We start from the raw sequence: 21364 nt of genomic DNA, 5'->3' as shown, positions 1-21364 counted from the left end.
TACCCCCACTGCTTAGCACAGGGTAGCCAAAGAGCAGGCTGCCACGTGACACTTGAGGGTTGGTGATGGCTGTCTGTACCCACTGATACTGTCTCAGAAAGGACTCATCTCCCAATTGTGTAACAGGTGTTCTTTGAACACCTGTCGTGTGCTCACTGCTCCAGTGGGAGAGGAGTATAAAGTATAGGCCTAGCTCTCAATAATTTAGATTATGAGACCGCAAATACCAAAGTAAATGGAAAACACTAAAAGGATCAGAAGAGTTCATAGGAGAGAGGAAGTATAGCATGATGATAATAGAGGCAAACAGTCATGGAATACTATAGGGTAGCTCTTCTGCACATTTTATAAACATGGACCCTGAGACTCAGAGTTTGAGTGATAAGCCCAGAGTTGTACAGCAAATAAGTATCAGAGTGAGGACTCTGAACCCTCCACGGCCTCTCAAGGGAGAGCACTGTGTGCTCTGTGCTGGGTGTCCTGGGAGCTCCAGGTAAAGGGAGTCTGGAAGGATGGGCCTCATATGGACAAGAAGGGAGGTCAAGATGTAGGATGAAAGCCTGAGATGTGGCGCTGTAATATTCCTAAGATGATATGGCTTGTACCTTAAGCTCTCCTTTTGAATGTGGGGAAACCCAGGGTCGGGTCATAAAGTAATAGCACAGGATCATTAAGGTTTGTCTAGTACTTCTTTGCGTCCATGTGTTATCTCATTGAGCCTCTGACTATCCTAGGAAGCAGAGAAGGTCTTCTTGCCTTGGAGGGCACTGGGGTATTCTGACTTTAAATCCTAAGTCCTTTCCACCATCCATGCCTGCCCTCCACATTTCTAGAGTGGGAAAACACATTCTCTGCAATCAGACAGACCTGGGTTTGAACTCCTACCTCCTCCATTTTGTGTCTCTAGGATCTTAAGGTTTGCAAACTGGGGTGATTCCAAGTAAAGAACAAGCCCTTTGGGAAGCACCCATATGCTAAGGGATGAATGACATAAGGGAGACATAACACCAAAGTTCCTGTAGTGCTTTTTTTCAATGCACTTTCAAGTCTTTGGTTTACCTATGAACAAAGTGAAGTGGAGGCGCCTGGGTGGCTCAGTCATTAGGTGTCTGCCTTCGGCTCAGGTCATGATCCCAGGGTCCTGGGATTGGCCCCACATCGGGAAGCCTGCTTCTCCCTCTCCCACTCCCCCTGCTTGTGTTCCCTCTCTTGCTGTCTCTCTCTCTCTCTCTCTCTCTCTCTGTGTCAAATAAATAAAATCTTAAAAAAAAAAAAAAAGTGAAGTGACTTGCCCAAGATCACACAGTGAGTTAATAAAAGGCAACCCTGGGATTAGAATTTGAGTCTCTTGTCTCCTTAAGAGAGCTCTTTCTGTACACTGCACCCCTGAGAGGGCTCAGGGGGAAGGCCTGGGGATAGGATCACAGCACTTTGGAGCCAGAGAGATCATCTGGTCCTTTGTCCACACTTGACAGATGAGGAAAGTGAGGCTGAGGGTCCTCAGTTGACATGTCTGCAGCCAGATGGAACCACCGCAGAGCGGGAGTAAGAGTCATGTGTCCTGACTCTGAAGTCCCAGGGCCTTTTTACACTGCCATGCAAAACTTCCAGATGGCTTATTTTCTGTGCAGATCTAAAAAGCCTCACTCCAATGCCAATAATTTACAGCTGGAACAACTGTTGAGTTTGGGTAGTTTTTTCCAAATTAGAATCTTGTTCTCTCTCTCTGTCTTTCCCTCTCTTTCTCTCTCTCCCTCTTTTTCTCAGTTTTTAGGGTAAGATACTAGAAGAGGAGGGGAAAAAAGCTTCAGTGGAAGACCTTGGTAGAAAAAAGATAAACATTTGATAGAGTCTCTGAAATCTAGGGAGGAAAGCCAGGAAATGATTTAGAGGCCGGCCGCCTCATCTATCCCAGCCACCGCACCATTTGTCCTGCCCTACTCACAGCAGGCCTTCAGAAGGCCCACCTTCCTTTGGCAGCTGCATCTGGTGAACACCAACGGAAATCCCTGGTATTTTTCTTCACATGCAACCAACCATAGAGATGTAGGTCAGGCATTGCTGGCCTGGCGGTTACAACAGCAATAGCTTTACTCCCTGCACCTGCAGCCGTGTTTGCTAAGCCCCATGAGGATGGGAAAGGGATGTTCCCCTCCGAACAGAGATTGAATCCTCAAGGGCCCATGTGGGTGGAGCTGGCTGGGACTTGGAGAAGACCATCAGGAATGTGGGGACTAGGAGGGTAGCTCTCTGTCTCTTTCCCCCTGAACATCTGCTGTGACTAGTGGCACGATTGGCAGTGTCTCTACTCCATAACAGCTTAGAGTCATCGTCACTGACAGAGGAGGCTGGGAAGGTCCCATCCAACCCCCTGAGTTCAGCTGGGCCCCAGGCCTGCACCGGAACCCCCGTGCCTGTCTGGTGTTTACGGGATTGAAGCTACTACCCTTTGGGACCCAGCCTGTTTTCATTTCTGCTCTCAGCTGTCTGGTCTCCACGGACCTCACCTACAGGTTTGTGCGTGCCCGTCCCCCGCAGTGCAGCCCCATGAGACTCCTCCAGCCTGGAAGACTCCTCTTTGGCCTTTGTTCTCTCCAGCAGAGCCTCCAGTTCTGTGCCTGGCCCAGAGGAGAGACTTCCTGGCCCCTCAGACAGGCTCTGTTGGTTCATCCTAGCTGTACCCTTCCCAAGACTTAGTTGCTTTGTGTACGCTCTGGGGGTGGGGCTGTGGTTTCAAGGCACTGAGGGGTTACTTGTGTGGCTGCTCTGAACTGACCTCCAGCTGGCTGGCTGCTCTGTCCGGAGCTTTCTCCTGCCCTGGACCTCATGTGTCTCTTTTGTAAAGGTGTAGGACCAAGATCAGTACGTATACCATTGACCTTCAAGGTAACTTACAGGTGATATGCAAATAGGCATTTTTCTAATAGTCTCTGTTTTTATTTTCTGTTGATTTCCATATGTGGCAAATGATATTGGTGTTCTAGTTATAGTAGCAATAACATATGTTGCCTTTTCATTTCATTTATTCATTTAGCAAATGCTTACTAAGTATCTTACTCCATGCCAAGCACCATTCTAGCTACTGGGAATATCTGCCTTCGTGAAGTTTATATTCTAAAAAGATAGAGTGATCATGGAGAATGGAGGGTGGCGAGGCAGCATTTGGGGGAGGGGTTGGGTTTTGTTTCTTGTTTTATTTATTTATTTTATTCATTTTTAAAGGTTTTACTTGTCAGAGAGAGAGAGAGCACAAGCATGGGGAGCGGCAGGCAGAGGGAGAAGGAGGCTCCCCACTGAGCAAGTTCCCCCCTGATGCGGGACTTGATCCCAGGACCCCAGGATCATGACCTGAGCTGAAGGCAGACACTCAACTGACTAAGCCACCCAGGCGTCCCTTTTGTTTCTTGTTTTAAATAGAGAGTGATTGGAAAAGGCTTTTCTGAGGAGGAGGCATGTGCACAGACATCTACATGATCTGAAGGAACAAACCATGTATCAATCTGTGGTAAGAACATTCCAGACAGGGAACAAGTACAGAGGCCTCAAGTTGAGAAGGATATGCTTGGTATGTTTGAGGAAGAGCAGAGGAGGTGAGTGTGGCTAGAACAGAGTGAGCAGAGGAGAAAGTGGTAGAAGGTGAAGGTTTATGTGAGCCGTGGTGGGACGCTGGCTCCTCCTCTGGGTGAGATGGGAAGGCAGTGGAGTGTTTTGACTAGACGGAATGTGGCTGCTCTGGGGAAGGACCCTGGGGGAGGAGGTGAGAAGCTGGGAGGCCAGTAAGGAGGTTGTTACAACAATACAGGCAGAAAATGGTGTTGGCTTGAACCAAATGACCGCGGTGGAGGTGGTGAGAAGTGGTGGGATTCTGGATAAATTAAAAATACAAATTCAAAGGAATTTGCTAATAGATCAGAACTAGGGAGGATTTAGCAATGACTCTAAGGTGTTCCAGGCTTCAGCACCTAGAAGGGTGAAACTACCACCATTTACTAAAAAGGGAAAAGATTGCAGAAAGAACAGGGTCCCTTTTGGAGGGTAGGGAGAGGGGGTTGAGAATTTTCAATATATTTATTTACATTTTTTTAAGTTGAATCAATTGATAGGAAAATGCTAATAAGAACAATGATATATGAATAAGGCCAAAACAGTGATGGCTGGAATTGTGGATAGAGTGGACGAGATGTGTCTGTGCTTCCTTTCAGCTCTAAAAGGCTGCTTTGGTGATTTCAGACCGCGCAGTCATCCATTCATGAAGAATGGGAACTTGAGACTCAGCCTAGAATGTAATCAATGCAGAAGGAATGACAGGAGATGAATCCCTTGGGTCAGGCTTACCCCTTGGAACGACTTGGGAAGTTCCTGCACACATCCTGGCCTGCAGGCACTGCCTCATTCACTCGCTCACCCACTGGGCACCTTCTGCCTAGTAGGCCCTGGACACGGCACGGCTCTGATGCCCCTGCTCTCTATCTTTACCTCCACCCCCACCCGGGTCTGGCTCCTCTGTGGCCCTGCAGGTCCCTAGTGGTTGGGTGATGTGTCTGCTGAAAGTGGGTGGCCACAGTGTAGTCAGACCCTGCCCTTCCTTTGTCTCTGTCCAGCCCCTGCCTTCCTCCTCTCATTGCCATCCACCCCTCGGGGCCTGGAGAGCAAATGGCTTTGCTTCCATGAGAGAAATGATTTTGTCTCTTTCTTCATCCCATAGAGTTCCCATAGTTATCAAGCTGGAGAAAAAAAAAAAACCCTCAAAGGCCTTTCCGCCTGCCTTTTGTAGGTGAGAAACAAGGCCAGAGAGACTAGCAACTCCCCTAGCCCACAACTAGTCCATCAGCAAATCCTTTCAGCTCTACTTCTTCTTCTTTTTTTTTTTTTAAGTAAGCTATATACCCAACCTGGGACTTGAGCTCATGACCTTGAGATCAAGAACCATATGCTTTACCAACCTCAGCTCGACTTTTATTTTTTTAAAGATTTTATTTATTTATTTATTTCAGAGAGAGAGCACGAAGGGGGGAGAAGCAGACTCCCCACTGAGCAGGGAGCCTGATACGGGGCTCCATCCCAGGACCCTGAGATCATGACCTGAGCAGACGCTTAACCAGCTGAGCCACCCAGGCACCCCTCTACTTTTAGTATATGTGCTGCCGAAGTGAGCACGGCCCCTCTACTTTTAAAAATAAATTCTGATCTGACTGCTGCTCACCAGCTTCCCTGGCACCATCCTAGCTAAATCGCTACCATATTTCCCTTGGATGACTACATCACCTTCTCACCAGACTTCTTGCTTCCACCCTTGACCCTGTAGGTCTCCACCAGCAGCCAGAGGGAACCTGTTAAAACCAAAGTGGGATGCCTTGGCGGCTCAGTCAGTTTAGCGTCTCGGCTCAGGTCATGATCCCGGGGTCCTGGGACTGAGTCCCGCGTTGGGCTCCTTGCTTGGCAGGGAGCCTGCTTTTCCCTCTGCCTGCCATTCCCCCTGCCTGTGCTCACGCTGTCTCTCTGACAAATAAATAAATAAAATCTTTAAAAAAACAAAAAATAAATCAAAGTTAGATCATGTCCCTGCAGTGTTCCTATGTCACTCGAAGGACAAAACCAAGTTCTTAAATGGCATTCAAGGCCCTGCATAGTCTGTCTACTGCTAGACCCCATCGCTACCATTCTCCCATCATTCACTTCACTGTAGTCAGGCTGGCATTCCTGGAGTGCCTGTATTCCTGCCTTGGGGCCTTTGCAGTTGTTCTTCCCACTGCTCTCCTCAGATCCTTGTGATGCCTCTACCCTCACTTCATTCAGGGCCCTGATCAAATGTCACCTCCTCAAGAACCTTTCCCAGACTACAAGTTCTAATCCTCACGTCTTCCATGTTTCTGTCTAACCCTTTTAGTGCTTATCACCATCTGACACATTTATTTATTGCCTATCTCCTCCCGTTAAATTGTAAACTCATGTAGGTAGGAATTTTCATCTGATTTAGTCACTGCTTTATCACCAGTGCCTGGCATTTAGTGAGTATTTAGTAAAGATTTATGGAATGAATGAGTGTCCAGAGCTAGCAGGGCAGCTTGTCTGGTCCTTCCTATAGCCTCACAGCTCAACCCACAAAGGGGTCATGATCTGTCTTAGAAAACTCACTCAGGTAAGAGCTCCACCAGAGCTACTTGGCACACTTTTATTTCCAAGATAATGGCAGATAAAGGGAGGGACTGGCCTTGCAGAGGCTGGGTGGGGGGCAGCTCTGAGCAGCCATGGCACACCTCTCCCTTTCCCACCCACAAAGCACCCAGGGACCCAGGGAGCATGCCTCTTCTCTTCCCTGTCCTCAAAGTTATCTCTGACTTCCAGGGCCCGAAAATAGCAGATCTTCATGAAATAGTGGGCAGGTGAAAGGGGAAAGGAAGGAGGAGCTTAGCAACATCCCTCTGCATCTGTCCTATTGCACTGGCAAATTTAACATGTTCTGGAGTCAGACCCCCTCACTCAGTAGCTGGTCATCTTAGGCAAAATCTCATCACCTCTCTGAATCTTAGCTTCCTCATTAGTAAAATGGGGACCGTGCTTACTTGCAAGATTTTGAGAATTCAAGCAGGGGTTCAGTAAATATTAGCTGTTTTGTGTATTTGTAGCTGTAAAAATTGAGTTGCATGATCAGAGGCACAAATGAGGCCACTCTTTTTTAGCTATAAAAAAAAATAACAACAGCTAACATTTATTGAGTTCTGTGAACCATTTACTTCTTGCTGCCAAGCCTGTGATGTAAGCACAGTGTTTTCACTTTATTTTTTTTTAAGATTTTATTTATTTATTTAAGAGAGCGTGTGCACATGCACGCGGGGACTGGGGGGGTGGGAGAGGGAGAGGGAGAAGAGAGAATCTCAAGCACACTCCCTGCTGAGTACGGAGCCTGATGTGGGCTCCATCTCATGACCCTGAGATCACGACCAGAACCAAAATCAAGAGTCCAGCGCTCAACCGACTGAGCCATCCAGGTGCCCCACAGTGCTGTCACTTTATAGGTAGGAACCCTGGCCTGGGGAGGTAAAGGGTCTTGCCCCAGGTCTGTCAAGTAGGCAGTCATAGAGCTGAGGCCAAAACCCATACTGTCCGACTCCAGGAGTCAGGAGGCCTTTCAGAGGAGTCCCTTTACTCCCTATGGGTCTCAGTTTCCCATCTGTTGAGGGAGGGAGTTGAACTAGACATCTCTGAACCACAGGATCATGACACATGAATTCTTGAGTGATCCATGTGTCGCATCAGATGGGACAGCAGTTTGCTTTGGGGCCTCCTGGTGGTGGTGGTCTTGTGCAGTTTATTGGTGCTCTGGGTGTTGACTGAACCTCCCCCCCATCACCGTGCTGCAGACAGTAGTCCAGCTCTCCTGGGACCATCTCAGGCATCTTGCTATTCCGTACCTTGAGGCCACTGTTGGACTAGGCTGGGGATGAATTGAGAAGACTAGACGGAACCAGAATGTAGGAAATGCAACCTAGCAGGAACCTTCAGCTCTGAGTTTTTTGTTACAAGGGGTGTATGTGTGAGCATTCATATGTATAGGGGGGAGGGAAGGGTGTTACAGGGATTTGCTCCCATCCTCAAATCCTCCAGAGCTGTTGCCTTCTGCTGTGGAATTCCAAACATTTCCGATCAGATAAAGGTGGCTGAAAATACCCGGGACTTGTTTGGACTGGTTGGAGGTGGTGCTAGGGTGAAGAGGTTGAGGCCCCTGCAAGATCTGGCCTCTGAGGAGCTTGCCCTGGGTCACAGATGTGCATTGCCCTTTCCCCCTAGAATCCTACAGGTTTGAGGGCAAGACTCAGCAGGCTTCGATGTGGAGGAGAATCAGACTCTTTTATGGCAACATGTCCTTCTATTCCAGAATGTTGCCTCTTACCTTCCACACTAATTACTCCGTCTTCTGAATACCCTTCAGAGACAACTCAAGTAGTCACTCAGCTGTCCCTGGGTGAGCTACTTTCATCCTCTTCATGCTGCAGCACTAGTAGGAGCCCTTGGGATGATCCCCTTAATTTTACAGATGGGGAAAGTCCCAGACTTTCCCAGTATCCCAGATAGGGGGCCTAAGCAAGCCAGTGATAGTGCTGGGACACGAAACCCACATCTGCTGACTCTCTGCCTGGTGTTCTCTTCTTAACAGCATGCGGCACTGATCAGCACCAGATGAGGTGGTGGGGATAGCTTTGGGAAATGAGAAGGGAACGGCTGTTTTGGACCATGGAGTACTTGGAGGCATAGACCCCAGAAGGAAACAAGTTTTAGGGAGAGGGTTGGCCCTAGGGACCAAGTCCCTATTCTTTGATGGTTGCTAACCCCAGTCCCTTCTGCCTGTTGCCTCAACACAATGCAGAAGATGCCTTTTCCAGAACCTTCCCATAAACTTCCTGTCCCCCTCCCTAAGCCTGGAGGAACTTGGTATCTGGGGAGTCCTGGTTACCCTGCCCAATCACCTGGTGTCTCGGGGCCTCCTCCTAGTTTTGCTAGGCAGTGAGGGTGAGGATGAAGAGAGAGGGAACTGGCCTTTCTTCCCTACCCTCCTCACTGTCCACCAATCAGCTATACTCATCAGCACCTTCTCTGGGCCCAGCACTGGGCTAGGCCTGAAGAGACAGAGCTCATGGTCAAAAATGAACAGCTCAAAGCAAAATAAGTCAGAGAAAGAAAGACAAATACCATATAATTTCACTCATATATGGAATTTAAGAAACAAATGATCATAGAGGAAAAATAGAGACAAACCGAGAAACAGATTCTTAAACGATCGTAGAGGCAAACCGAGAAACAGATTCTTAAACGATCATAGAGGAAAAATAGAGGCAAACCGAGAGGAAAAATAGAGGCAAACCGAGAAACAGATTCTTAAACGATCATAGAGGAAAAATAGAGGCAAACCGAGAAACAGATTCTTAACTATAGAGAACTGAAGTTTGGGGCGGTGGGGTTAGGTGAAACAGGTGAAGCGTTAAGGAGTGCTCTTGTCGTGAGGAGCGGAGTGATGTGTGGAAGTGCTGAAGCACTATATTGTACACCTGAAACTAATACCACACATATGTTAACTGGAATTTAAACAAAAGCTTTTAAAAAAATGAACAGCTCAACAAACTGGCAAGGGAGCTGAAGGAGACTTGGAGGCAGAAAGCAGGAGTCCTCCTTGAAGAAGTGACCTGGAGGTGACGACTTAAGAGATAAATAGGAGATACCTTGGCAGAGGGATCAGCATGGGCAAAAGTCCTGAGGCTGAAGAGAACATGGTATGTGAAGAATGAAGCAGCCTGGCCCTAGACAAAGCTGAGGAAATCCTGCAGGGGCTTACAGACCCCGGAGAAGGCTCTAAGACACAAGCTGAGCCCTGGTCTAATAATAAAAACAGTAATAATAGCTGACATTTATTCCAAAGTCTGCTCTGTGCCATGCAGAGCTGTAAGAGCCTTATGTGTATTCCTGTTGAATCCTCATGGTATTCTTGTGAAATAAGCACATCTTTAATCTCCATTTTATAGATGATGTCCAAAGCCAACACATCTTAAGTCTAGTTGCAGGACTTATTGGGTACCTGCCTACTCTTTGCTCTGGCAACCCTGCTCAGTAGAGAAATAGAAGTTAATTTGTCACCAGCCTTGGCCTCATCTAGATAGCACTGCCGCTTTACCAGTGAGGAAATTCTATCGGAGAGGAGCACAACCAGTCCGGGGCCCAGAGCAAGGCCAGCAAAGTTTCCTCTGCCAGGCTGTGGTGACTTCTTAGGCAGCCCTTGGGGCAGAGCTGGAGTAAAGCAGCAGAAGAAAGGGGACCAAACTTGATGCCAGCCAGTGGGGGGAGGTAGAGGGAAAGAGGCAAATGTTTTCCCAGAGAGCTGTCCAAAAGTGAAACACTCGGTGTGTAAAGCAGAGATGCCCTAGAGATGACTGTGAACTCCCACGAGTTTGGACCATCTGGAGTGAAACAGACCTACTATACTACGTGACCTTGGCACTCCACCTTTCTGAACCCTGTCTAGGAAATGAGGATGTTAGGGATAGCTTGTGTATCACATGGGAAGTTGGATGATTATGTTATAAGATCACTTTTGAGTCTCTGACTCTTTTTCAAGTGTGAGCCTTGGTCCTCATCCAGGACACTGGGAGAAGAATGAAAGGCTGTGGCCATCTATCTACTCATGAGAAAATAAGGCATCACCAGGGATGGGATGAGAGAGGGTTGAGATGAGGGAGTCCTCAAAATTCCAGAGAATGAATGCATATGAGCGTGTAGCAGCCTCCCAGGAGCCATTAAGTGCTAGGCTCTAGAGCCAGACTGCCGCATTACAAATCCCAACTCTGCGATTTATGAGCTATAATGACCTTGGGAGGGTCCCTTGACCTCTCTGCCCTTATTTCCTCATTTCTAACATGGAAAGTAACAATAACACTTCATGGGGTTATTGCAAGGATTAAGTAAATTCGTATCCAGAACTAAGCTCTTAGCACTATGCCTGGTACCTGGTAAGTGCTCAGTAAATATCAGTCATCACTCCCAGGGAAGGAGGTTGTGAGCCCCTAAATGAGCATCTGTGCCCCCAATAAATGCTTTTCTGAATTGTCTCTCTCTGCCTGTAAGACTAGCACCCTGGTTCTGAGCTGAGGAGGTGGAGAGCCCACACTCGCACTGCTGGGCCTGATAGCTTTCTCAATTCCCCAGCGGAGGTGTTATCTCCTCCCTGCACAACCACTTCCTTTTCTGAGAAATGAGCACATCTGTCAGGCTTAGCTTCTGAGAACTAATGGTGAGGGAGGAGGCGGGGGAGGGGAAGCTGGCAGCTGACAGGGGCAGAGTTGGAGAAAGATTAACATGAAGTTTGCTGCGAGGATGTCTCCAAATATTCCCTAAAGCCCAGATGGCTTGAGCCCCCCATGACACCCACTTCAGCCAGTAACAGCGAGGTCACCTTGCTTTACTAAGTGCTTTCATCCCCTGATCTTACCACCACTGTCTTGGGAGGTCAAAGTAGGAGAAACTGAGGCTCCAAAGTAGAGAGGCCTGCTACAGTGCCCACAGCTGGGCTGGCTAGACTGGTGTCACCCTGGCACGGTGTGGTCACCCATCTCTGCCTCTGCCCTAACTGAGCTGCCCCTCTAAATTGCCCACATCCAAATCCAACCCCACCCCTGGTGGAAGAGAGAGGCTGTGTTCCTTTCACATTGCTGAGGGCAACAGCTCCCCCAGGAAAGCCAAGGGAAGTGGATTCCAACCACAAACCTCATTTCTTCCGAGTCTCCGCCTGCACCTCCCTGCCAAGAGAGTGATAAGTCCTCTCCGCTTGCCCCATCCCCCCTTCCTGCCATCTCCCAGGGATCTCCTAACTTGGCCTCATTTATCTATTCAGCAAGCATGTATCAGCCTCTCCCTCAGGGAAACTGAGGCTAGCAGCAGAAAGTGACTCTGCAAGTGACTCATGGCCTGCCCATGCAGGGCCATGACGAGGCCAAGACAAAGTACAGCACTGATGTCTCTGGCACCTCCCTGGGCTGCTAGGAGCCCCTTCCTCTTCTCCACCTACCTCTTTCCCAAAATAACCAAGCAGGAAGGAAGTGGTGGGCCTGGGCCATCCAGAGTCACCCTAGAGGAAGGAAGGGCCCGTCTGGCACAAGCACTTGTTCCCCCCACTGAAGCCAGGACGGAAGGGTTTCACTTTCCCTCCTGGTCTTCGTCACACCCTTTTCCTGTGGCACCCAGTTCCCCTCAGCTGGCTAGGGGCCAGAGCTCATTCATTCAGCTGGTGGCCTCGGGCAACCTTCCCCCTCCTAGAGGGACTCAGGATTATAGCCTTGGCCCGGAATATGGGGTTTGCTGCTGCATGTACTGGACCTTGCAACTGACTTCCCCACATACCCTCTTTGGGCAGGTCTCTTGGTCTCTCTGAGCCTCCGTTTACCTGGGTGTAGATCAAGGTCCTCCTTCAGTAATAGAAGTGCATGCACCGGGCCCACGATGGGGCCTTGAAAAGTATCGTCCTTTTGAAAGTGAACACATGGGCTCCTGGGTGACTCTGTTGGTTCAGCATCTGCCTTCAGCTCAGGTCATGATCCCAGGGTCCTGGGATCGAGCCCCGCATTGCGCTCTCTGCTCATCTGAGAGCCTGCTTCTCCCTCTCCCACTCCGCCTGCTTGTGTTCCCTCTCTGGCTGTGTCTCTCTCTGTCAAATAAATAAATAAAATCTTAAAAAAAGGAAGAAAGAAAGTGAACACAGTCCTTTATGGAGGTTGGAAGCAAAGACACTGGAGCCAGACTATTGGTGCAGGCAACCCAGCCACTGTGTGACCTCGGGTAAGTCACAGATTATCTGAGGGCTGCAGGTCCATCAGCTGTATGATGGGTTAATGACAGTACCCACTGCCCTGCATGGAGACAGTTCAGTGAACTGATCTACAAAAAGGACCGAGAAGAGTGCTTTCCTTGCAGGGTAAGTGCTCAGAAAGCATCTGCTGCCACTGCCACTGTGTAGGTTAGGTTCTCTGTAGGTAGGCACAGCAGGGACTGGGGTGGCAGGGTCAGACATCAGAATGGGCAGGTCAGAACTCAGACAAATCCCAGTGCCTCCACTTCCATGATAGAGGGTGGGTGAACTCTGAGGCCTCCGTTTTCACATCTGTGAAACGAGGCCATTGATAAATAGTATGAGGATTAAATGAAAATAGTCCTTCATTTAAATGTTCACCTAAAATAGATTCATTTAGGGGCGCCTGGGTGGTTCAGTCGGTTGAGTGTCTGACTCTTGATTTCAGTTCAGGTCATGATCTCATGGGTTGTGAGATGGAGCTCTGCAGCCCTGCATCAGGCTTCACACTCAGTGGGGACTTGGCTGGAGCTTCTCTCCCTCTGTCCCCCCCCCGCCCCGCTCCCCCCCCACCCCGCTCGCCCTCATTGCACACACATGCGCACTCCCGCACGCGCTCTCTCTCTCTCTCTCTCTCTCTCTCTCTCTCTCGGGTAAATAAATCTTTATAAAGAAGTTTTAGGGGCGCCTGGGTGGCTCAGTTGCTTAAGCATCTGCCCTTGGCTCAGGTCATGATCCCCGAGTCCCGGAATCGAGTCCCACATCGGGGTTCCTGCTGAGCAGGGAGTCTGCTTCTCCCTCTTCCCTTCACCCCACTCATGCTAACTCTCACCCTTTCTCTCTCTCTAGAAATAAAATCTTTAAATAAGTAAATCTTTAAAAATAAAATAGATTTATTTAGGGGGTGCCTTGCTGGCTCAGTCAGTAGAGCATACAGTTCTTGATCTTGGGGTTGTGAGTTCAGGCCCCATGTTGGGCATAGAGCTTACTTAAAAAAAAATTATAGCAGCACCTGGCTGGCTCAGTAGGTGGAGCATGTGACTCCAGATTTCAAGGTTGTGAGTTCGAGTCTCACGTTGGGTGTGAGATTACTTAAAAATAAAATCTTTTAAAAAAATTGTAAAACAGGGGCGCCTGGGTGGCTCAGTCGTTAAGCATCTGCCTTCGGCTCAGGTCATGATCCCAGGGTCCTGGGATTGAGCCCCACATTGGGCTCCCTGCTTAGTGGGAAGCCTGCTTCTCCCTCTCCCACTCCCCTTGCTTGTGTTCCCCCTCTCGCTGTCTCTCTCTCTCTGTCAAAAAAATAAATAAAATCTTTAAAAAAAATTATAAAATAGATTCATTAAGAATGGCACCTGCTGTGCTCAGGGTACAGCATCAGGTTCTGGAGATACAAGGGACAAGACCAGACACAGTCTAGTGGGGGAGACAGGACAAAAAATACTCAAATGAATGTGATTATACATGGAATCAGGGAATATGACCTAGTCAAGGTAAAGTGCTTTAGCTCAGTGCTCAGCGTAAAACATTCAAATGTGTAATAAAGGGTCAGCTGCCATAATAGCACTTGTTATTATTTTATTATTTAACAAGTGAGGACACTGGGCTGCTCAAGGTCACACCACTAGGAAGCAGCATGGAAACGTGGGAGGTCAGGGGCGCCTGGGTAGCTCAGTCGATTAAGCGTCTGCCTTTGGCTCAGGTCATCATCCTGGGGGTCCTGGGATCAAGCCCCACATCGGGCTCCTTGCACAGCAGGGAGTCTGCTTCTCCCTCTGCCTCTCCTCCCTGCTTATGCCCTCTCTCTCTCAAAGAAGTGAATAAAATCTTTAAAAAAAAGGAAACCTGGGAGGTTAGAGAGAAGGGCGGGCATCGGAGGACTGATCAGACTCAAGTAGGCACTGTGCTTCAGCCCCTGACTGGGTGGATGGGCCGCTGCCTTAGGGGAGTTGTTGTGGCCTGTGTTATTCAGTTGGACTGTGGGCAGAGATCTGGCTGTAGTCAGTCTGTGCCTGTCTGGATGGGCCTGGCTTTAGACTTGGGTCAGACTTGGTCCCTGCCTACACTGAGCCCCCAGACTAAGGGGGAAGAACTGACACACAAACGGCCCTCAAGTTAAGGACACCCTGCCTCCCATTCTCGCCTCAGGGCCTTTGCACTTGTTGCTACCGCTGGAGCATGCTCTGTTTTACCCAAGATTTTTTGATCCTCCCTTGGCTACTGCCACCTTGTCTTTCAGCTCTCAGCTCAAACCTCACTTCCCGAGAGACCTTCCCTGACCATTCCACCTGTATCAGTCAGTCCCGCAGGTGTTCTCTATCACCTCCCCATGACTTACTGTCTTCAAAACGCCATCATCTCTGAAATTGTCTTGTTTCTTATTATCCTCTCTGCTTCTCACCAGGACAGTGTTTCTCAACCTTTTTTCCTTATCGCCACCCCCCCCAAGGCATCTTTTTCTACATTCTTGTTCTAATTGCCTTCCCATGACATTTGAATACCACAGCTGTACTCTGTATCTTTTTATGTGCTGTGGCCCCATGGAAAGCCACAAACCACTGTAGTATCCAAGAATTTTTTGCTCTGCCCCACTGGAGGTGATTGCCCTCCTGTTGAGAGTGTGTGGACTAGAACATAAGCTCCATAAAGGCAGATCTTGTTTGTCTTATTCACTGCTGTGTCTTCAGTGCTGGGCTTGGAGCATGGTTTGCACTCAGGAAATATTTATGGTGTAAATAAGAGTCCAAAACCCTGCAAGCACAAAGGAGATACTCGTTGTGGAGTCTTACATGCTGAGTAGGGGTTGGCTTACTGAGGAAGATGATGTGGGGAGGGTGACCAGTTAAAGGACACACAGGGGTGAGAAGCACACTGGAGTATGTCAGGTTGGGCCATTCCACGTACGGGGCCAGGATTGTTGGAGGCAGGACATTGAAAGTGGTCCCAGCCTTGGCTTCTCCTGGGGACCCTGGTTCTTGGCTCATCCCTCTGATGGGCCCGGATGCCAAGTCAGAAGACACCAATTCCTAGTCCAAGCTCTATCACAAACCAGCTATGTGAAACTATAGAATGGGCAGGTGGGTTGGCCTTACTAACTTGTGGGGTCTGCCTGGCTGGGAGTCCATGATCTTGCCATGGAGGTCATTAGCCATTGTCTGTCCCCAGTGGCCCTGAAAACCCCTGCATGGATCCCATGTCAGTGGTCACAGCTGCAAAGAGAAACTTCTACTTTGCTCTCACCCAAGCTGAGGATGCAGACAGCCTCAGGCCTGGGTCTCCTGAAAGCCTCTGTGATATCAGAGCCTTCCCTGCAACCTCCCCTTACAATCTCATCCCCTGCCCACCATGCCAGCTCTGGCTGAAACTAGTGGGAACCATTGAAGAACACTGGGGCTTATCTCTGCTTTTCCAGAACCAGGCTGCCCTGCAATGCTGTTTATTTATCCAGGGCAACCGCCCACTGAGAAAATGGCTGTGTTTGTTTCCAAGTGTGTCGTGTGAACCTTGAGCTAAATATACCCACACCACTGCCTCCCAGCACCCGCCCCGGAATAGCACACCCCATTTTGCTCATGTTCTGTCTGCAGAAGCAGTCCCCAGAATCCACAGCCCCTGGAAATCGTACTCCCCCCTCCCCAGGAGAAGGAGCTCCTGAAAAGGAGATGAAGGTTGTCCTGGCCAGGAATGTGTGAGTTGGGGGCTGGGCAGGTCAGTCTTCTTCTCTATGACACCAAAATGAGAATGTTCCCTCCACCCTGGAATGACTGTTCCTGGACAGTGAGTGCTTTGTGCCCTTGCAGGGACAGGGCCTGTTTACTCCAACCCAGCCCCAGAGAGGAAAGTTTCCTGTGGCTGCCAGCCCTCTACTTTAGGAAAGTTCCCATCAAGGGAGCCAGGCCTCTCCCACTTTGGCTGCAACCCCAGTGTCCCTGGTTTCTTGTGAGACATTGGGCCCCTTGGGATAGTCAGGTCCTTCTGGCCTTGGTCTCACTTCTCCCATGCTCCCAACAGTCCAGGACTCTCCCCCATTATGGATCCATCTTTTTTGTGACTCCATTTGGGCCTACTTTACTTAGCACCAGAAAAAATTGTAACTCTTGTAAGGATTTTCTTGTCCACCACCACCCATGAGGCTAGCCAGGATGAAGGGGGAAAGAGAGGGAAGCATATCCACACCAGCGATGCCTGGGCAGCAACAAGGCCAAAGAGTTAGGAGGCTGCCTGCTGCCACAACCCTGCCCTTCTCTCCCCAGACCCAAGGCTCCCTCTCAACCCCACCCCACACCCCTCTTCCTAGAATCCATTGTAGCCCTACTGACAGGACAGATCATCCCAGCCCCCCACATAGGGAAGTGTCCTGCCCTAGCCATACTTCCTTTGGAGCTGAGTGGCCCTGGGTTCTGATCCTGGCTCTGCCGCCTGTGAGCTGGGTGACCCCAGGCAAGGTCTTCCCTATCCAGTGTGAAGTGGGGCTCAAATCTACCTGATGAAGGTGAAATGGGTACTACCTGGCACTTAGTAGACTTGTAGTACCTTCGCTCCACTCATGTATTTGTTGAGCACCAACATGTGCCAGACGCTGTTCAGGCACTGAGTATATAGAGACAAGACAAGATCTCTGCGCTTGTCAAGCCACACCTAGTGCAGGAGGCAAAACAAAAACAACGTGTCGAATCTGGTTATGAAAAGTGCTGGGAAGAATAAAGCAAAGTAGAGATGAGAATGGGCACCATTTTAGAAGATGTGACCAAGGCAGGCCTCCCTGAGGAGATGACATTTGAGCAGATTCAGGAGTGAAATGAGGGAGTGAGTGAGGCAGGTGGTGATCTGGGGTCAAGTGCTCCAGGCAGCGAGAACAGCAAGCTCCCGAGCAGATGTTCGAGAAAAAGCAAGGAGGCCGGTGTGATGAGTGGAGTATGCAGTGGGGAGGGGGCAGGTCCTGCTAGACCTCGCTGGCCGTGGTAAGGAGTGGGGACTTTATTCAGGGGTGATGGGAAGCCTTGGGAAGGCTGAGAGCTTGGGATGAGATGGGAAGGAGTGACATGGTCTGAATGGGCTTTTTCTGGTGTTTTCTTTCCCCCCAATACCTGGTAAACATTCTGGTAAGGGCTCTAGCTTATGTGTCACTGCCACCTCGCTAATGGCTTAATAAATATTGAGGCGTCTTTGAGTCATCTTGGCAGTTCAGTGTGCATGACATTCTGCTAGGTACCAGGGATGTGAGCAGAAATGACACCGGCTTTCTAAGTGCAAGGCAAAGCTGTTGGAGGACCTTAAGCCCAGGCGTGCCGTGATCTGATCTATGGTTTTTAAAAATCCTCTGTGTGGAGCATGAACTGAGTGGGGTTATAAAGACCAGAAGTAGGACCAGGCAGGTCTCACAGTGAGCAGACTGGCCTGGTGGAACTTGGAACCAACTGGAGACGGCAGGTGTTGTCTGAGGGGGCAGCCACCACTCAGCCAGTTGGGACCAGGTGGAAATGAGGGCCCATGGGCTCTGTGTTCATTCGTCTGTGGTCCATGCACACTCTGGACACACACACTCCTAGGCCCAGAGGCTCCTGGTCTGTAAATGGGGAGAGATAGCCTGCACTGCAGCACTGTTGGGAGGACTAAAGGACAAATGGGGTGCAAAGCTTACTCATTAAAGGGTGCTGCAGCCCCCCTCTCCCTGCCCCACGGGCTGGCTCCACCCTGGGCTGGGTAATTGAACCCACAGCTCCACCATCCCCATATCATGTGCTTCCCTCCTGACTGCCCTCAGGGCTGAGGGCTGTTGCTCACCTCCTTCTGGGCCCTGAGTCACACCCCGGGGGGCCGGGGACAGGGACAGGACCTCCCAGACCCCATCCCAGTCCTGCATCAGAGTAGCTGTCCCTCTACTCTGCCCTGTCTACCCATCAGCCTGCCCTCCCTTCTCCAGAGGGAGGAGCCTCAGGCCAATAGTCCCCAGACCTGGCCTGCCCCTGAATCACTGGGAACTTAGCCCTGCCCCCTCTCCCTCCACTAGGCTAAGGCCTAGTGGTTCTGCACTGTGCACAGACTCAACCCCATGTTCCTCCTCGGCTTCCAGACCACACATGGGCCTGCTCTTGCTCACCGCTTCACCCTCATCTCCCCATCCCCTTCTCTCTTACCCTCCACTCCAGCCACCTAGCCTCCTGTCACTTCCCTGCCCCTCTCTTTCCCGCTGCGGGTCCTCCAGTACCACTTTTAGCCAGCTCACCTTGGACAAAGCCCTTCCCAGCTTTGCACTGTTATCTCAGCAATAAAGTGCGGTGGTCATTCCCAGCTGGACAGCAGGAAGGAGGGCAGCCTTTGAACCCTTTATCTGGCTCAGACTGGGCATGGATGGCTATAGTTTTTCAAATCACCATTGCAGGGACGCTTGGGTGGCTCAGTCAGTCAAGCGCCTGCCTTTGACTCAGGTCATGATCCCAGGGTCCGGGTATTGAGTCCCGCATCAGGCTCCCTGCTCAGCGGGGAGCTTGCTTGTCCCTCTGTCTGCCGCTCCCCCTGCTTGTGTGCACTCTCTCTCTCTCTCTCTCTCTCTGACAAATAAATTTTAAAAAGAGAAAAATAAAAATCTCCAAGTCATCTTTGCATGCAGGTGTCACCCTTCTGCCACCCACCCACATTACTGATGTAGGACTCAAACAGCACCCTCCTTTCTCTTCTCTCTCCCTTCAGGACACTTTTGTGGAACTCTACGGGAACAATGCAGCGGCCGAGAGCCGGAAGGGTCAGGAGCGCTTCAACCGCTGGTTCCTGACAGGCATGACTGTGGCTGGCGTGGTTCTGCTGGGCTCGCTCTTCAGTCGGAAATGACCAGACACTGACCACCCACTTAACCTCCTACCCTACCTGTCCTGCCCCTACCACATCCCTTTGTCCAGCCACTATTGCCACCAGGAGAACCACTACATGCAGCCTCTGGCCACCTACCCATCACAGGGTTGGGCCTAGACCTGGTCCCCCGCAATTAGTTGTCTAGAATCTACCATGCTTCTGTGAGAGCCGCCTTCCCTACACCTCAGTTCTCCTGGCCTCAGAACCCACAAGGTTTCCCCAAAATCTGCCCCATGGAAGCTGGCAGGTATGGGGGTGTTTGTAGCTGGGAGCTGGAGGGCCCTGCCTGATTAGTGGAACCCCCGACCCCTTAGCCTCCGAAGAATGCTTTCCTGCCAGGGAGCTGGAGAGCTTTCTGACCTTTTTCCCCAGAAGAAGAGACTAGATTGCCTTCGTTTTGATGTTTGTGGCCTCAGAATTGATCATTCCCTTCCCCTTCCAGGACCTGGGCTCCCCTTCCTTTCATCCGCACCTTCCCAAGAGCCACTTAGGGGCCACTTCTGACTAATGAGGGATTCAAGCTGCTTGGAATAAAGAAACAAGGACCAGGACCCCGTCCCCACCTCTGGCCTAGCCAAAGTCCCTGACCCCAATCCCAGTGTCCTCCAGAAGCCTCTGGCTAAAGGCCAGCCCCGCCCGGGAAGGAGGGGGCTGTAGCTGCAGGAAGTGCCCCATGCCAAAGTTGGGGTGGCCCTTGCAGTTTAGCACCACCCCAGTTCCTTTCCCCTCCCCCTCCCTTGGCTCCCATCACCGTAACTGAGGGACCAACTGGGCCCAAGGCAGGTGCCCCAGAGCTGTTGATGGCCTCAGCTGCCTCACTTCCTGCAAGATGATCAGCCTGTGGCACCTTTGCCTTGGGCTGCCGCCCATGGAGTCCAGGGATTTGGGGGCCTTGGCCCAGAGGTGAAGGGGAGCTACAGGGAGCAGCTGCGGGAGCCCTAGAGTCTTCCCTACCTCAGGCAGGAAGGGCAGGAGGGAGACCGTGATGCACGGGGTGAAGGTGGGGGTGGGAGGAGGGGTCAGTCCTACCTGGCCAAACAGTTGTGTGCTCCACCCCCATTCAGCCTGGGCTGCCGGGCTGCCAAGGTCAGAGTGGCCTGGCCAGGAGTCCTTCAGGCCTCCCTCTCCTCTACTCCACCCATGGCCTGTCTCGTCCCTGGGGGTACCGGCCTACCCCTGGCCATCCCGGGCTCTCTGCTGTACATATTCGAGACTAGTTTTTATTCCTTGTGAAGATGATATACTATTTTTGTTAAGCGTGTCTGTATTTATGTGTGAGGAGCTGCTGGCTTGCTGTGCGTGTGCACGTGGAGAGCTGGTGCCCGGAGACTGAGCGGCCTGATGCTCCCTCCCCTGCCCTGGTCTGGGGAAGCCAGCTGGGGGTCCTGGCTCCTGAGGGGCACCTGTCCCCCCCCCCCAGCCCCCACCCCACACTTGTTCCAGCTCTTTGAAATAGTCTGTGTGAAGGTGAAAGTGCAGTTCAGTAATAAACTGTGTTGACTCAGTGAGCAAAGGGCCTGGGCTCTTGTGTGCCCCGGGCTGGGGAAGGAGGGGCTGTGCAGCTGCCAGCAGGTTCTGCGGGGGAGCTGGGCACCGCTGCCGGCTCTGCTGCCTTCAGGAGAGGGCCTTGGACAAGTCCCTTCTTCTCTCTGGACCTGCATGTCTCCACCTGCTCATTGATAGGGTTTTTATTGAGCAGCTGCTGTGTGCTGAGCACTGGGGTGTGTGTGCCCAGGATGGACACAGTCTCTGCCCTCGGGAACTGACATTCTAGGGGAACACACAGCCACTTGGCAAGGACTCTGCCCAGGCACAGTCCTAGGCACTGGGGATTCTGCAGTGAACAAAGCTCTTCCTTTATGGAACTCCCATTCTTGGGGAGACAGACAAACATATAAGGATGGGTCCGGGCGCTGGAGGACAAAGGTGGAAGCTGAGTGACCATAGGAAGAATGGCAAGACTTATGAAGGACCTAGTGGGAAGGAGGTAGGAAGGAGTCAGACTCGAGGTAACATTTTTATTTTAAGATGTATTTATTGGGGCACCTGGGTGGCTCAGTCCATGAAGCATCTGCCTTCAGCTCAGGTCATGATCCCAAGGTTCACATTGGGCTTCCTGCTCAGCAGGAGAGTCTGCTTCTCTCCTTCCCTCTGTCCCTTACCCCCACTCGTGTTCTCTCTCACTCA

General features: G+C 50.7%; 1 protein-coding gene and 1 non-coding gene across 7 annotated transcripts in view; both read left to right on the top strand.

Moving 5' to 3' along the window:
• BCL2L1 (BCL2 like 1) overlaps positions 1-21260 on the top strand; it is a 52419-nt gene extending 31159 nt beyond the window's left edge. For all 6 annotated transcript variants that reach the window (XM_027620588.1, XM_027620587.1, XM_027620584.1 and 3 more), the window contains exon 3: positions 19019-21260. In XM_027620588.1, the coding sequence (XP_027476389.1) occupies positions 19019-19156 (138 nt within the window). In that variant the 3' untranslated portion in view covers positions 19157-21260. The remainder of the gene's footprint in view (positions 1-19018) is intronic.
• Positions 13339-13411, top strand: TRNAW-CCA. The gene has a single exon. It is a non-coding gene; the product is annotated as a tRNA-Trp (tRNA).
• Positions 21261-21364: the final 104 nt, after the last annotated feature.

This window comes from Zalophus californianus, chromosome 8, assembly GCF_009762305.2.
Source record: "Zalophus californianus isolate mZalCal1 chromosome 8, mZalCal1.pri.v2, whole genome shotgun sequence".
Classification (NCBI taxonomy): Eukaryota; Metazoa; Chordata; class Mammalia; order Carnivora; family Otariidae; genus Zalophus; species Zalophus californianus.
The sequence above is the reverse complement of the archived record's forward strand: the minus strand, read 5'-3'. Positions and strand labels throughout refer to the sequence as shown.